This window comes from Lingula anatina, chromosome 2 (genome assembly GCF_051362555.1).
Source record: "Lingula anatina isolate TDL-2025a chromosome 2, LinAna3.0, whole genome shotgun sequence".
NCBI lineage: Eukaryota > Metazoa > Brachiopoda > Lingulata > Lingulida > Lingulidae > Lingula > Lingula anatina.
In genome coordinates, this window is record NC_141768.1 from 22,014,728 (window position 1) to 22,030,473 (window position 15,746).

Sequence of the window (15,746 nt, forward strand, 5' to 3'; positions counted from 1 at the left end):
ATTCCCAATGAATACAACAGTCAGCTCATTCCAATATGATCTGTTAATATATATCTACTGTACCTAGAGGTCTGGTGTGTGTGGTGTGGTGAGTAATCTACAGTATATATAGCTTTCATTTGCTGTGGGTGAAGAATTATTGAACGTTGCCTAGGAAATGGAGTAGTGACCACATTAAGCTGTTGTCTTATGTTTAGTACGTGAACAGTTTCGGAGCAGTGTTATATTCCCAGTATCATTGCAGTATAATCAGCTCACCATTGTCATAGTATATAAATTCTGTGTGTTAACCATGTGTCAAATATTTTCAGCTATACATCATTATATATACATTGATTCATATATCAAGGATTTAATCTGAAAGATTAGTTTGTCAGAATTCTTACATCTTGGTCAGCTTTTGAGTATAACTGGCATTGTCCTAATTTCACCAACTTAAACAAAATTTTATTTGGGGGTTTGAAACTTTTATTGAAAGATTATTAAATTGTCTCAAAAGGTTTTTTTTTTTTTTTTTTTTTTGTTCAAGATTATTTGTTTCATTCACAAACTTTTGTTGGGTGATTGTGTATCAGATAAAATGTTCTTGCTCCTGGCTTAATGTTGGCTTTAGTGGACTTGAAGATAGTTATGAATATTTGGAATAACTAAAAGTAGAAAAAAATCAGTGGACTGCTTTGTTTGAAAGTGAATTGTGTGCAGTATTCAAAATTTAAAAGAAGGGTTTCAAAATGTTGCAATACATATTGCAGGCTTTAGTTGGATATAAAATTGATGACACTATTTTCTTTTACACTTTCTTTACAATTTGATGTGTCTATGTTTGGTTGCATTATTGTTTAACATTGTTTGTATGTGTGCAATGGTGTGTTTCTTCTTACTTGTCTCATATTAATTTACCATGCACACAGTATTATAACCATGAAGTCTTTTTATTGAAAAATTCACTTTTGTTTTAATTTGCAGATTACACAAATGGTTGCCTACCACTTCCAAGACTTGGTTGTTCAAACAGACAGTGACGAAAGGACTAGAAATTCACAGAACATTCAAAAACTACAAGACCTCTGTACAGAAGGACAACCCTTTGAATCAGATATTTTCTCAAAAAAGTAATCAAAAAACTCTTATATAGTTTTCCTCTTTATTCAAAAATGTCTCACCACTTGGAGTTTTGTGAGAAGCAGCCTGTGTAAATAGCACTTTAAACCTGAAGAATTTGACTGTAAGTTGTTCTCTGCTATCTGGAATATGGAAAAAAGCCAGGCTGGACCATTGTTATAGAGATATTAAAGGCATCTGATGATAACACAGTTTGAAATACATGCGTTTTACTTAGGTGAGGATATTTGGTTACACAGTCATCATTATCCATTGATGGATTGTAAATAGTTCCTAAATGATGAGGTTAGCTAGTCAGGTGTAATTATAATCACATCACCTGAGTGGTAGAGAAAAATATGTTTAGACTTTTTCGAGTTTTAAAGACTTTAAAAGTTATTTATCATTTTACAAATTGAATAATTTATTCTTTGATTGATTGGTTGTTATGATTATTTTTAAATCATTTGTGCTAAGGTTATATATATAATTATATGAATATACATATTGAATACGAAACATTTTATTCAAGTTACAGCCTTTGCTGTCCATTTATTTTACATTATTTATTTGCACTTATACTTATATATAACTCAGGCAATTCAACTTCTAGCTGAAAAGAGACATGATTTTCAAAGTTTTTCCATTCCTTAAAATATCTCTTAGTGTCTTGGACACAAATCTGAATCTCTTGATCATATAAACATTCCCGTTGTTCAGTGTTAGCTGCTGTCAGTTCCATATAGTCCCTGTAACAAAGTGGAAATGTCAAAGATGATATTTGAAGCAGCAAGGTCAAAGTCAATGTCATTTTCTCAGTCACCTCAGTCGTCAGATACGAGGTTGAATTGCCAGAGCATTTTTGTTGGAATCAAATACACATGAAGTTTTTGTTGAAATCAAATACAAAGGTTTCATTTTTTCTTTATATGTTGTATTGCAAAGTGTTTATCACATTCCGTCACTATTCAGTATTTACTTTTACTTTTTATTTAGATGATATGAGCAGCAAATTGATGTCTCTGTTATGGCCAATAAGCATTTGATATGGATTGAGAAAGTCCCTAAAGACGTACTTACAGTGAATGAACAGCACCTGTAGTGCACCTCTATTGTCATATTGTTATAATTTATTATTGTTCTATTTAACTTATTTATGAACAACAACATTGCATTGATATTAGAAGAGAGGATAAGCAATGCTGTTCTACACAAGACAAGGGTAAGACTGTGGCAGACTAGTGCTCACATTACTGGGCTATGTGCAATTGTTTTTATATTAGTGCCTATTAAACACCCAAAGATAATCAGCCTAAATATGGGAAAACTGTACTACTTTGTGTTGTCCATTAGACTACATCATTTTCCATTTTTAAATAACTTGATTTTTATGACTGCATTTATAAGTTGTAATGTCACCTAGATGTGGTACATTGCTGTATCGCGGGCATCTCAATAGTCTGAAGGTTCATTGGTCCAGCAAATGGTAACATTTTCATAGGTTTTTAAACCAAGGGTTCAATGGTCCAAAGGTTCTCTAGTGAACATTCAGACCAATAAACTTTTGGACTATTGAACCTTAGGACTATTGCTATGGCCCTGCTGTATCAGCTAAACATGTTTCCCTAAAGACCCTATCATTAAAACCAACTGGACTCTATGACTATGAAGCCATAATATCACAATGTTTGCATTTAATAACCTGTGGAAGGAGAAGAATTTTTGCTTTTTTGCACAGTTATAATACCCATTGACATGGACAGTCAAAGGCAGGCTAGTTTTACCATATTTGAGTCTTACTCTTCTGTCTCCCTGACCATGGGGTCCCTCTCTTGACTAATCTATTGACTGTTACTTATGTAGCAAAGCTATTTCTTTATCATGGAAGACTCTTGGGTTCTCTTACTTTTATTTAAATATTATATATAATTACTATAGATATCATATATACATACATATTTATTCAAACAACTTAGTAGAATTAGATAAAAAAAAACATTAGAGAAGTCTAAAGTATATAAACATATATTGTACCATATACATAGAAATGATGAGAAAATTGATGATTTGGAATTTTCAAGTTTATTTTGGACTGAAGCCTTTTCATGTTGTGAAGACTGCCTGGCAGTCACTGCTATTATTAAATGGTTTCAGTCAGTGCATGGTTAGTGAGTCATTTATGTGACAAGGTTATTCAAGAACTGTTATATAATGTTGTAGTTGGGAGTGCTTCATTATTATATTAATATTCAATTTAGGAATTTAAAATTTCTACTTTTTACACACATAGTTGGAGGGAGAATCTCAGTTTGTTGACGTCACTACAGTTATGACATATTCAAGAGTTGTGCAATACTGGTTTGGCCAAAATATTTGCCAGCCATATGAGGTATAAACATTTTAAAGAATATTTTAACAAAATGTTATGGATTGGTTGTGAAATGGAGATTTGTTATTATCACATCTTTTTGTGGGTTTAAAGCACTTGTTATATAATGGGACAAGTAAAATTGAAAATTCCAAATTTGTTAAAAATAAAGTATTATATGATATTTAATCCTTATATTATCATTGCTTTAGATAAAAGTTAAATCAGGGCAGAAGGCCCTTGCTTGTAGTGCTCTCTTTTGCTAGCTTAATTTATATGTAGCACCAGCCAGCTCTTGCTCAGCTGATTTGCATATTGCCAGGGTAACTGTTTCCTGATTGGTTCTGAGTGTCTAGTAGCTGATTTGCATATTGCCAAATTAACTGTTTCCTGATTGGTTCTGAGTGTCTAGTAGTTTTCTCAGTGTACAGTGTGCCAGTTGGTGTAACAGTATGTGCCAGTACAAAAATAAATCATTGTGGGCTACATTTTATGAACAATCCTACAAACTGGGCATTTTGTACAGAAAGTTTTTTTGATATGAAAGATCTATTTTTATATATCATATTTTTACAAACCCTTTCTGTTAGATATTATGTGGAAAGTGGTCAATGGGCAGTTAACACATTGTTTTATCTTTACAAAGGTGGTTGGTATAAAATTACTATAGTTGTTCTGTAAAGTCTGTATCCACTATAATGTACATGTAAAATAGTACTCATATTCAACTGAAACGCACACCTTGGAAAGTGTTGTTCAATATTGCATTTTTGTGATGTTATATAATTATTGCAGTTAAGATATATGCTCTGATCTTTTTGAGAGGAAAATGCCAAAATTGTTTTTTTTCTTTTTGGTGCCCAGCAAAAAAAGTTTCAAAAAGAACATAAAAGATGTGTTAAGTGGCAGAAATGAATAGAGTGAAGGAAAGAATGATCACGCCTGACAGGGACAAATTTGTCAACTTTTTAAAAATTTTCCTTTTTTTTTATATTCTGTTCTAAAAGCTTATCAAATTCATTACAACACTTCTATTTCTTGGTATTTGTTTAAATGGTATTTCTGCTGCTGCTGTCCAAGATGTGCACCTGCACAGTTTAGTTGCCATGGAAACAGTTACCCGACATACCTTTCTCTCTCTAGTGGCTAGTTATAGTAGCTATAGTAGGAAGGAAAGCAAATAGAATTATCCTTTTTGAGGCTTGTAGCTCGGCAACAGATAATATTGAAAAAACATATGAAAATAAAATCATTTAGCTAGTCTATCACTATTTGTCTTTTTTATTCTACTCTTCTTCAGTTTATTTAAGACTGGAAAGTAAGTGGTTTGCAAATACATTTCTGGATACAAGGTCATGGTGACCCCCCCTCCCCCCCCCCCCAAAAAAAAAAAAAAAAAAAAAAAGAAAAAAGTATATATATCAAGAATATAAAGTTGCATATGAAGTGAATGTGGATTCTCTATAATGCATGTATAAACCTCTTCTACTAGTCATTAAATAAATGCAAAGCAAATAATTGTCTAGTTGAAACTCACATAAGCCCAATAGTCAAACCTTGCAATGTTCTTTCCTGTAAACTATATATAAAGCTACTTGCTTCTAAAATAAAGTTTGATTTACATGTTTCTAGCCTAGTCTCACCTAAAATTTATCACTGCAATAAGAAGTTAGATGTTGGGATTAAATTGGGTAAAAAAGATAATTTCATTCACATTTTTCAAAAATATAATGAGGTGCTTAATTGTCTTAATATAATCTTTTGATCCAAGATTAAAGGTTTTTTGTCATCTACTGATATATATATGAAACTGATTGGTTTAATCATACTTCATAGCACAGCATTTGCAGACATATTTCTTTTCTTTTTAGAATAATTAGATAAACAAATTGTTTAATTTTGTTTCCTGCGTAGACCTCAGTTATATTCCTTACTTAGACATACGAATATTTCATATATTAAAGGTCTTTGTCACTAGAAAAATGTAATTTAACAGCTTTTTCCCTGTTTTTTTCATAGCTTTGGTGGTCATTTTGTTTTTATGAATATGGCTTGCTGAGATATAAGAAAAAATTGCAATATGCATCTGTATTAATAAACATTCATTTATGAAATCCAAAAAGAAATGAAGAATATAGTGTGATTTGAATCTATTAATGTTTATCTTTTTTTTTTTTTTTTTTTTTTTTTTTTGTAACAATCAGTTTATCTAGGTTTATGGAAATTGCTAATTGTCCTGGAAGTATCAACTGGCAAGAAAACCCAAGCTTAAGCTTATTTGAGTTTTCTAATCCAAAATATAGAATTCCTTTTTTATGATGCGAAGTAACATTGCATGGTTCTACTATGGGGCCCATGGGAGTGCCAGCTTTACTACTAAGGGGACTTACTGGTACACACTCAAAAAAGAATTAGTTGGATGTAAAAGAAGATGATAACAATAGTTTAGGATCACAGGATCAACAATGAAGAGAAAAGACAAAGGTATTTTTTGGCCTATTTACACGAAACTAGACTGATTTAGTAGCTCTTTTTTTACTCTCTGTCATGATTTGGTGGCCATTTTGATTTTTAGATAAAAGTAATGTGCATTTACATGTATGTAATCAATAATCCTACTGTGCTCTGACAGGAGCAAATTGTATGGTGGCATTTGGTTGGTTTTTGTGGCAAAATATAACTTCAAAGTACAAATGCATCTTTAATGTTTAGCTCGCCAAATATGCGGCGTAGGATACATACTGAAAAAACTACCGGTAGGTAAACTAAAAAGTCACTTTATCTCTCAAATTCTTGTTATGATCTTCAATAATATTTTGGTGTTTCTTCTGTAAGTAAATTTGAACAAAGTTTCATTGCATTTGACCATTTGACAGATATCACTAGAACGCCCCCCCCCTCCCCCCCCCCCCCCCCCCCCACACACACACACACACACACACACATGCACCAACCGTACTTGGGCAACGTGCATGGCAAATGTCCCACCACCCCAACCTGACACCCCAAAAGAAAACTGCAGTAGCTGTTGGTGGCAAAGTGTATTTTTTGTCTCTTTGGGGAAAGTGTCATCTTGAGAAAAAGAGGATAAAGACCATCTCTCTGGCTCTGCCTTACTGTAAAATGACATCATTTTCCCGGGCTACAAGGAAATCACAACGCACACAACGGGGTAAGGCCGTCACGTGATCGGTAACTTCGATAACAGTTTTCAAGTGCCCGTAAAGGTTCGAAAGGGTGAGTGAAAATCTTGAACTCATTTGCATTTGTTTGGGTGAAATGTATATAAACTGGGATTCACTCTTTATGCATCAGTTGCACCTCGATCACGAAAGCCATAAGAGGACAGATCGCAACAGGACTTGCAAAGAAAGTAGCAGGGCTCAGGTAGTGGTGGTCAAATTTTAGCCGCCCTAGAGTGAATAACGAAAGCATGGCACATTCGTTATCGGTAAGACGTGAAGCTCACTCTTTTCCTCACTTTCATTTCTTTAGATTTGTGACTTGTAATTTGGTTCATTTTTGACATGTTGAACAGAATGACTGAGGCTTACTTGCGTAAACGTTGTCCGAAGTTTAGCAGTACGGCAGGTAATCTGAAATTATCACGTCTGTTTGTTGTTTAATTGGAATTCAGCGTTTGAGCACAGTACATGAAAGGAAATTATACTTTTGAGAAACCCCAGAGAGTCGAATTTGAATAGGTAGAGTTAACCGCCAGAGGCGTAAACAAGAACCATGTTTCATTCACAAAAAAGGATTCTGCAACAAAGTATCGTTATTTTGGTAATTTACACTCCGTACTTCTGAATGGAAATTGTTGCAAAAATATTTTTATGTCTAACAAAACTTCGTTTTATAAGCTATTGGAATGCTTTGATTTTATTTTTAAGCAACACATCCCTTTAAAATGTTATCACTTATTATTTTAGTATTAAAACAGTTTTGAAATCATTATTTTCATTTTTTTCTAATTTAAATAATGATGCTCTTAGTGTAGCAAAGATCTATCAAGGATATCTGTTCACTAGAAAACGCTATCATAAGTATATAATCAGTTAAAACGATGAATTTTTCTGTGCCCCATTACAAGTTTTTAAAATGGTTGTACAATACATGTAATAGTACCTTTTGGAGCAAAAACCATAAAAACCTGAGGAGCTGCCCTTCATTTTCGGCTGCATCAAGCAGCTGTGGTTCATTCCCTGTGTAATGAACTCTCTTGATAAAATTGAAAGTTCAGATATTGATTCCCATATCTACATGGTATTTGCTTTTTTTTTCTTGTTTCCCAAGCTCAGAAAATCTTTTAAGACATTGATTGCCTTCTACAAAAGATATTGAAAGGACTGACTGCTTAATAATGTGAAGTAATCTGTCACCATATCAACTGTGGATTGCTTAAAAAGAGGCTAATTTTCATACGGTTTATCTATAGGAATATTTCTTTTGCAAGCACTTGCCTTGGTTTCAAATAATGGTTTTAATTTTCCAAATAAAAGATTAATTGAGGACCCCAGCCTAATTTCCCATCGTGCCATGGTACCAACATACCTCACATTCACAACCAGCAGAGTCAGTTCTCCCTGGTCACTTTCTGTTCCAGATTTTAGCAGTTATAATGGGTTTTAAGGTATCCTTTTTTAGATTTCCCCACCAAATCAAATTTTCCACAAAAAAGGAAATTTTCTCCTGCACACAAATATAGCTTGACCCATCCCTGCACTTAGATTTGATGTTTTATACCATTTCTAATTTCAATTGTAATTTAAATCAGTTCTAAGTGAATGACCATGTCTTCCTGTGCATTTAGAGGAAACATATATATCAATATCAGGTACTTATATTTGAGTTTTTTTTTTTTTAATCTTAAAAGATCTGAATTAGGAAAGGTTTGCGAGATACGTAAGCATGGGAATTTCCAAATGCTGCTAGTTTACCCGAAGTTACTCTATTTTTAAACATTTTCCAGCATCAACAGGAGTATAATCCAAACCCTGTATCTCAAGCTGATGAAAAATATTTATCAGCCAATGCAGAGATTTTCAAGAGTATAAATGCATTGCTAGGAAACTCCCTCGATCTGAACAGTCTTGCGGGACTGACATTGCCACAGCAGCAAGAACAGATAAGAGGTAAATTGAACCTGGTTTTCAAGGAGAACTTTCCATTGGTGTCTGGTGAAAATTTAATGAATTGTTTGTCTAGAGTGTTCAAAGCCTGACTTTTTTTGCTTTTTGAAAATTTGACATAATTTTTACTTAAGTTTAATCTGTCTGTTTTTTTGCAAAATTGTAATGTGTGTGCATTTCATTTTCTTCCAGACCCATCCTATATGGCTGCCATGCCTGCCATGTCCACTGCAGAGCTCTTATTTTCAGGGTATGGTTTTCCTGCTCCACAGTCTCCAAACACCTTCTCATATTCAGGTAACTTGGGAGTGACTTTTTTTTTGTCATTGTGGTTGTTGTCAGACATTATTTGGGTAGTAGCAACTTTTGAACTTATGCAAGTAACATTTAAGAAATATATCATACACACTAAAATGACATTTAAAAAGTATGGCATGCACACTAGTTGACAAAAATTTTGATAGTCATTTTGAGATTTTTATAAACTTCACACAAATTTATTTTTAAACAGCATTCTTCCATTGCATCTAATATAAAAATTAACTTCACATTTCCTGCCAGGATTTCACCCATTTCCACCTGTCTCCAATGTGAACCTTCCCATGTTAAATCGCCATCATGGTGGCTATGGCGGACTGCTAGACTACTCCAAAAGCCAGGACCATGGGGTTCACGTGCCAGGGGCAATATCAAATAGAACGCTGGAATGCCTGACTAACTCACCACAGAGAATGCTCAGGGCCATCACTGCAGAGAGGAGGGGATCATCTTTGTCTAGGTCAGCTAAATAGTCTTCTTAATAATGCCATCCTCTTGGGGAAAGTTTTAGGTGTCATTCAATTTCAAGAAAGAATTAGTAGTGTGACAATTTACAGACTTTGCAAAAAGCTTAACTGTTGGGTCGTTGTTTAGCAAGCACAGGAACTTTCAGCCAGTCTGTGGATTTCTACCTTTTACATAACTGATCAAAAAAGATCATAATAGCACTTGGGATGTTGGATCTGATTTTAAAGTGAAGGATGATTTTTTTTTCTAAAATGTTGTCAACGCTCCTGATTTCAAGTAGCCAATTTCTAAAGGTTAAAAAGCATTTTATTGCCAATATTTTTTACAGTGATTACAGTGGTCTGAATTCTCCGATGTTGAATTATGGCAATACATCTCGCTGCTCTCTGACACGTTCCCCGTCACCATTTAGTGACTCTGACACTTCAGGACTTGGCAGTGATGGAAGTGCAACAGATCCTCTCACTGAACTCATGGTATGGTACAAAATTGATATAATCCTGTTCCTTAAACAAAGAATGATTTCATTATAATATACTTTTGGTCTCTCTTTTCTTGATTCCTCAAAGATTTCAGATTCATGATTTCAGAATTCCCTCCACATTGGTGGCCCCCCAGCTGCAGGGCCCATGTCGCCCTCCCCTCCTCCCCAGCAGCCTCAGCAAGTGGACCTCACACGCCTGCTCCAAGGTGGAGACTTCATGCGCTCGCCGCCATGTCCTCCTAATTCTAGAGAGGAAAGCCCCGGACCACAGTCTACTGATCTGCTGTCTGATAAAAGATGGCAGTCTGTGAACTCCCTGTTTTCCACAAACAGTTCAGATCCTTATTCTATTGAGAAGGCAGCAAGGTTATACAGGAATGCTGCTTGTAAGAATAAGATCTAATCAATATGAATATTAATTTATGCAAATCATTTTTTAAATGAATAGATTTCAAAAACTTAAAATCCTTGAAATTAGGGCTATTCTACAATGTTATGATAATACAGTTATAGATTAAGATGTGTCAACTAATTATAAAGTGTTACAATTTTTTAAAAATGTGCCTATAGTCCAAATGCATAGCAAAGGTTTGGTAAGATAATATAAAGCAATGGATCAGCAGTAGCTCTTTTTGGAAAAAAACTGCCATGTTGTTTTTCCTCATTGAAAAGATATTTGAAGATGAGCATTTTGAACTTAAAATTCCCATTTCTAGCTCTCTATGAAGCCACCTGTACATGGAGCGGTCAGTTACCCCCAAAGGTGTACAAAAACCCAAGCTACTCGTGCAAGGTTTTCCTAGGAGGGGTTCCTTGGGACATCACTGAAAGTGAGAAAATGTTGTTATTTTTGATGTTACCTCAAATATAAATCTCATTTTATTTAAGAGAGAATGTCTTCAGGCTCATTCTCAGTGAAACTCATTCTACATAAATCTATCCAACTCTGTGGGGACTCTTGCTGAATGCAATCCTATTAATAAATTACCATGCCTCTTGTGTTGAGTACAATGTGGAAATGCTGGTGATAATATAAGTGTGTTGGAAACAAGAGGAGGCATTTTAATCTGCTCACTTTAATTGCCTTAGCAAGAGTCTCACCAGAGTTATTTCATGGCACTTTGATGACAACTTCTGCAAAGGCTTCTTTTATGTATAGTGTTTCTTTTTTTTTTTTTTTTCTTACGTGCTTGGAATTAAAATATCTGCACTGAATAAACAAAAATATAGTTGAAAAATTAAGCAGTGGTTTACAGGAAATATTAGGAATAAGATATGAAACTGTTGATCATGTTAATATTAACATAATCCTTTGAAATTGGAATCTGAACATGTGTAAAAGTATTGCCTTTGTAAATTAGTGGTCTGTACATATTGCGACACTAAGAGTTTAAAATTACTCATCCCATCCTTGTAGCTGGTCTCCAGTCAGCCTTCAAACCATTCGGTCCTATACGCATAGAGTGGCCAGGGAAGGATGGTAAGCATCCACGCTCCTCTGGCAGAGGGACATGGCTTAAAGGTGCTTTCATTTTCCTTGCGTTGCTGTGTTAATTGCTTAAAACAAACTCTGCTGCCTTAAGTTTGGTAAAGATGTTTCATTTTCCCCTTGTATTAAAGCAAGTCTTCTAAGCAGTCAGGACTGTCTCCACTTAATAAGTCTGGTTTCAGGAAAATTTGTAAATTTCTAGAAAAATCCCTTATATCACACTGAACATCTTGGCAATGCTGTCTTACATAACCGTACAACTTTACTTCAAGGGGAAATGAAAGCTTCTTTATTACAGTTTGGCTGTTTTGTCACCTTTTTTACTTCCAAGATTTTCTGCACATAATCTATATTAGAATGGATCCATCTGCAGTTTTGTCATAGTATTTGAAAAAATCACTAAGCAATTAAAGCAGTCTTGAAATTATGTTTGTTGGTTGCTCTGTTTCTTACAATCTTGTTTTGTTGTCTTTCACCATAAATGATACCACCAAAATTATTTTTTGTATAGATTTAACATGCACATAACAGAACATTCCCTGTGTTGTGTTCCCAGGATATGTGTATATCTTGTTTGAGAATGAGAAGGCAGTCAAGGCTCTTTTGCAGTCCTGCACTCATGATTATTCCAATGGAGGCGAGTACTACTTCAAGATCTCGAGCCGCAGAATGAGAAGTAAAGAGGTAGGGATTATGTTCTTAGGTTGATGTCAGTCATTTTCTGGCATACATTAATTGTTTACACTTCCTTCCATTTTCTTGTAAAAAAAATCCTTACCATGTTCTGTAGTTTTTCATTGAAAATCAAATATAAAATGTGTGTTATATACTATAAGATTGGACTGAACATTGAAAAATCAGAGGGTCCCATGGGGGGAGGGTGATCTAGCTGTTCACTGGAAATAAAATCATCAATTCACAAATCAAAGTAAATAAAACTTAATTCATATCTTATTGGATGCGAGTTCAAAACCGTTAATCACAGAGTATTATGACCATTTCATGAAATGGGTTGCCTCAGGCATTGTGCTAAACAATAAAAACATTTATGTATCTTGGAACTTAAAAAATTTCATGGGTAACAAAGATACTCAATGGGAGCCTTTTCAAAACATAATTCGGTTCAGTTGATAAGGTACAGCTCACAAAGTTCTGATTTCACAAATTAATGATCTCGATTTACAATTATTTGATGAAATTTTGTAAAGTAAAGGAACATAATGTCTATCACTAATTGGATTTACGTATAGGTGCAGGTTATTCCCTGGGTTCTCAGTGACAGCAACTATGTACGCCAACCCTCCCAGCGCCTGGACCCAAATAAAACAGTGTTTGTTGGAGCTCTCCATGGGATGTTGAATGCAGAGGCACTGGCGGCAATTATGAATGACCTGTTTGGAAATGTGGTGTATGCTGGGATAGACACAGACAAATACAAGTATCCCATTGGTAAGTTCTGACAGTAACTAACTGTTATCTTCTCTGTATATTGCATTCTCTGTCCTTATATATTAGTAAGGCTTTGGTATTTTGCATTGGTTCCCCCCATGACATGATTTTAACCAATTTTTGAAGGGTTTAATTCAGTTGAATTTGATTATTGTTAGGGTCTGGTCGAGTAACCTTCAGTGTCCACAAAAGTTACATGAAGGCTGTGCAGGCAGCTTTTGTAGAAATCAAGACCCCTAAGTTTACAAAAAAGGTAAGCTTGTTCATTAATGTGACAGTAAAATTAAAATCTTCTTTTAGTGAAGACTTTAGATTTTATATAAATAAAATACACCTGAATTTTATCACAAGTATTCAAACATGCAAGCACGTGTATTTCTGCCTCTTGAAATATGGTAAACTTGTGAGACATTGCAGTAGAGAAGATAGGGAACATCCAAGCACACTGAAAATCATTCTTACAACCTCAGGCTAACAAAATATGAATTTGTACTTTTGTTTTGAACACAGTATTTGAAAATAGTGATTTTATCTATGATCAGAAATACTTTGTTTCCTCAGGTTCAGATTGATCCTTACTTAGAAGATTCTATGTGCAGCACGTGTAACATTCAGCAGGGGCCATACTTCTGTCGTGACCTGCAGTGTTTCCGCTACTACTGCCGTTCCTGTTGGCAATGGCAGCATTCCCTGGACACATTGAAGAACCACAAACCTCTGATGAGAAACAGCAAGGGCACATCTGTGGCTGCTGGGACTTGCACATGAACGTACCAGGTATGATGAATTGTCATCAAAATGTGTGTTTATGTACATCTTAGTCATATTTCATTCATTTAGAATAAACTTGAGGTGGACTTTGCTGACATATAGTCATCTGTTTTTTAAATTATTTATTTTAATCAGAAATCAGTTGTCCATTTTCCACCATAATGGACCGCAGATGCCTTTGTTGTACAGTCACTCAGCCCTTTCTTTCGGCTTTTTTCTTGCAACCCAAAATCATTTCTGGATTTGAAATACTTATGAATAGTTTGTCTAATTCCTGCACAAGGTAAGAGTATAAAGAGCAGAAAATTTATTTGAACCTGTCCATGGGATCTTTGTAAAAAGTGATGGGAATAGGTTTGGACTCGTCTAGCTGTAATTTTAACATTATGAAATGTATATAATTTTGGGGGTTTTCAGGAGAGCAGTTATAAAACCACTCCTAAGATGTCAAATTGGAAGAGTTGTTTCCCTGTCTTTGTTCAGTTGGGAAATGTGCAACAAGTGGACACCAATACTGGAGGATGAGGACACAAGAACCTCTTATACCTTGAGAAATGGAGAACTTGAAGAAACAAGTATTTGATGTAAAGATATTATGGTTCTTACTCCAACGAGTGGAAAATCCTCATTTTCTTTTTCATGATTTTTATTGTTGAGGGAGGCTACACTTCACCAAACTTTGGACCACATTTGTGTGGCTACTAAATATGTTTTGTTGATTTTTACAGTTTTATTTAAAATTTATATACCATTTACACACAGTCACAGAGTATTATATCTATAACACGCACTGAGTTGAGCATAAGACTCCATTTGGAGTTGTTTCATTTCGGTTCTGTTGTGAAAGTTACTAGAAGGTAGATTATTATTGGATATACTTAATGTTAGTTTGGTTTTAGGAATTTGTAACTTTTTATCATTATTAACTTGCACTATAAATATTAATCAAGTTTATAATTAGAATAATGATTGGTTTATTCTTTTGATTGATTTAAATTGATCAGTAGTTGGAATGGTGGATAATTGATGATGGATTTAACCAAGTAAAAAGATTTTACTATTTTGGAAGTGCATTTTACAGCAAATTGTTGAATTGAGAGAAGCCCCATGTTTTATCTTAATATGTTGAATTCTCAAATTTTACCATTTCTTCAAGGTCTTAATATACTTGTTCTCTTTTATCCTATTCTTCATTCAACAATGCAGTTCTGAAAGTTCTATTTCTTTTCAATCAGTCTGTCTTTTTATATAATGTCAAAATTCTATTGATTATTTAAATTATTGAAGCTAGTAAGTGGAAACTCTAGTTTACTTGTGCATAGGATTTTACACTTGTTCTTTCTCTCCAGGGGCAATTTAGTTGATGAGTATATATGATGCACAAGTTAAATAAGTCTGGTTATTATTATTTTAAAAAGAAAAGTGAATATTGTAGAATGATGTTCTTACAGAAAAGAGATGTGATCAAGAAATTGTTTTTATATTTGATCAGGAATTTTAGATAATGATTAACATTTAGTGGAACATCAGTTTAAGATGGCAATTGATGGTGATATGGTCGGTAGTATAATAAATGGTTGCTTACCTAATCGGATGGATCATGACGGATAAACTAACCTTGCAATGTCCCTCGGTAAATGAACTTGAACCTTACAGTTTGTGAGGAGCTATTTTTCTGCACTCAATTATTAATGAAAAAAAACAAAAAAATATTCAACAATGAACTTACTAATATAAAATTGTATTATTTTTGTTAAACTTTATTCATCCTTTCTTTCTTTCAGCGTTATTTTCACATTTCTATTTTGGCCAATAAAAGTTTTTTGAAGCAAACATATTTTTGTTTGATTTTATACATTCACTTAATTCAAACTAATCAATTACTGAATAGATTTTTGTGAATAACAGTTGAATTAACTTATTTCAAACTGCCATAATCGTTTTTGGAAAAAAAAAAATTTCCGAAGGCAAACTATCTTCCATTCAATATATAAATTTGCAGCATTAGTCTTGGTTATATGACAGATACAGGCATGCTACAATTTTATCAATCACTCAGGGGTTTGCATTTACTATCTTATGCAATTTGAAAAGTTTTCTCACCTTTCCAAAATTTGCTTGAGGCCCACTCAGAATTCACTTCTCCAAAATGACACTCAAAATGCA

The 15,746-nt window shown here is 34.1% G+C and overlaps 2 protein-coding genes across 14 annotated transcripts in view; both read left to right on the forward strand.

The window, feature by feature from the left end:
• Positions 1-4,732, forward strand: part of LOC106172442 (CUGBP Elav-like family member 3-A) — an 82,576-nt gene extending 77,844 nt beyond the window's left edge. For all 12 annotated transcript variants that reach the window (XR_015332778.1, XM_087003943.1, XM_087003945.1 and 9 more), the window contains one exon: positions 967-4,732. The gene's annotated coding sequence lies outside the window, so the exon portion shown is untranslated. The remainder of the gene's footprint in view (positions 1-966) is intronic.
• A 2,003-nt stretch (positions 4,733-6,735) lies between these two features.
• Positions 6,736-15,413, forward strand: LOC106172440 (cytoplasmic polyadenylation element-binding protein 1). 2 transcript variants are annotated; one of them, XM_013553150.3, is made up of 13 exons: positions 6,736-6,920; positions 8,442-8,604; positions 8,794-8,898; positions 9,163-9,379; positions 9,716-9,863; positions 9,978-10,257; positions 10,588-10,701; positions 11,289-11,393; positions 11,917-12,044; positions 12,611-12,809; positions 12,968-13,062; positions 13,371-13,586; positions 13,998-15,413. In XM_013553150.3, exons 1-12 carry the CDS (start codon positions 6,903-6,905, stop codon positions 13,575-13,577), a joined length of 1,779 nt encoding a protein of 592 aa, XP_013408604.1. In that variant the 5' UTR covers positions 6,736-6,902; the 3' UTR covers positions 13,578-13,586; positions 13,998-15,413. The 2 variants fall into 2 exon arrangements, with proteins under 2 accessions (XP_013408604.1, XP_013408606.1); XM_013553152.3 differs by having other exon boundaries at positions 11,289-11,351.
• Positions 15,414-15,746: the final 333 nt, after the last annotated feature.

Coding starts and splice junctions, on each gene's coding strand:
- LOC106172440 (XM_013553150.3), top strand. Junction 8,605..8,793: donor GCAGCAAGAACAGATAAGAG/GTAAATTGAACC, acceptor ATTTTCTTCCAG/ACCCATCCTATATGGCTGCC. Junction 8,899..9,162: donor AAACACCTTCTCATATTCAG/GTAACTTGGGAG, acceptor ATTTCCTGCCAG/GATTTCACCCATTTCCACCT.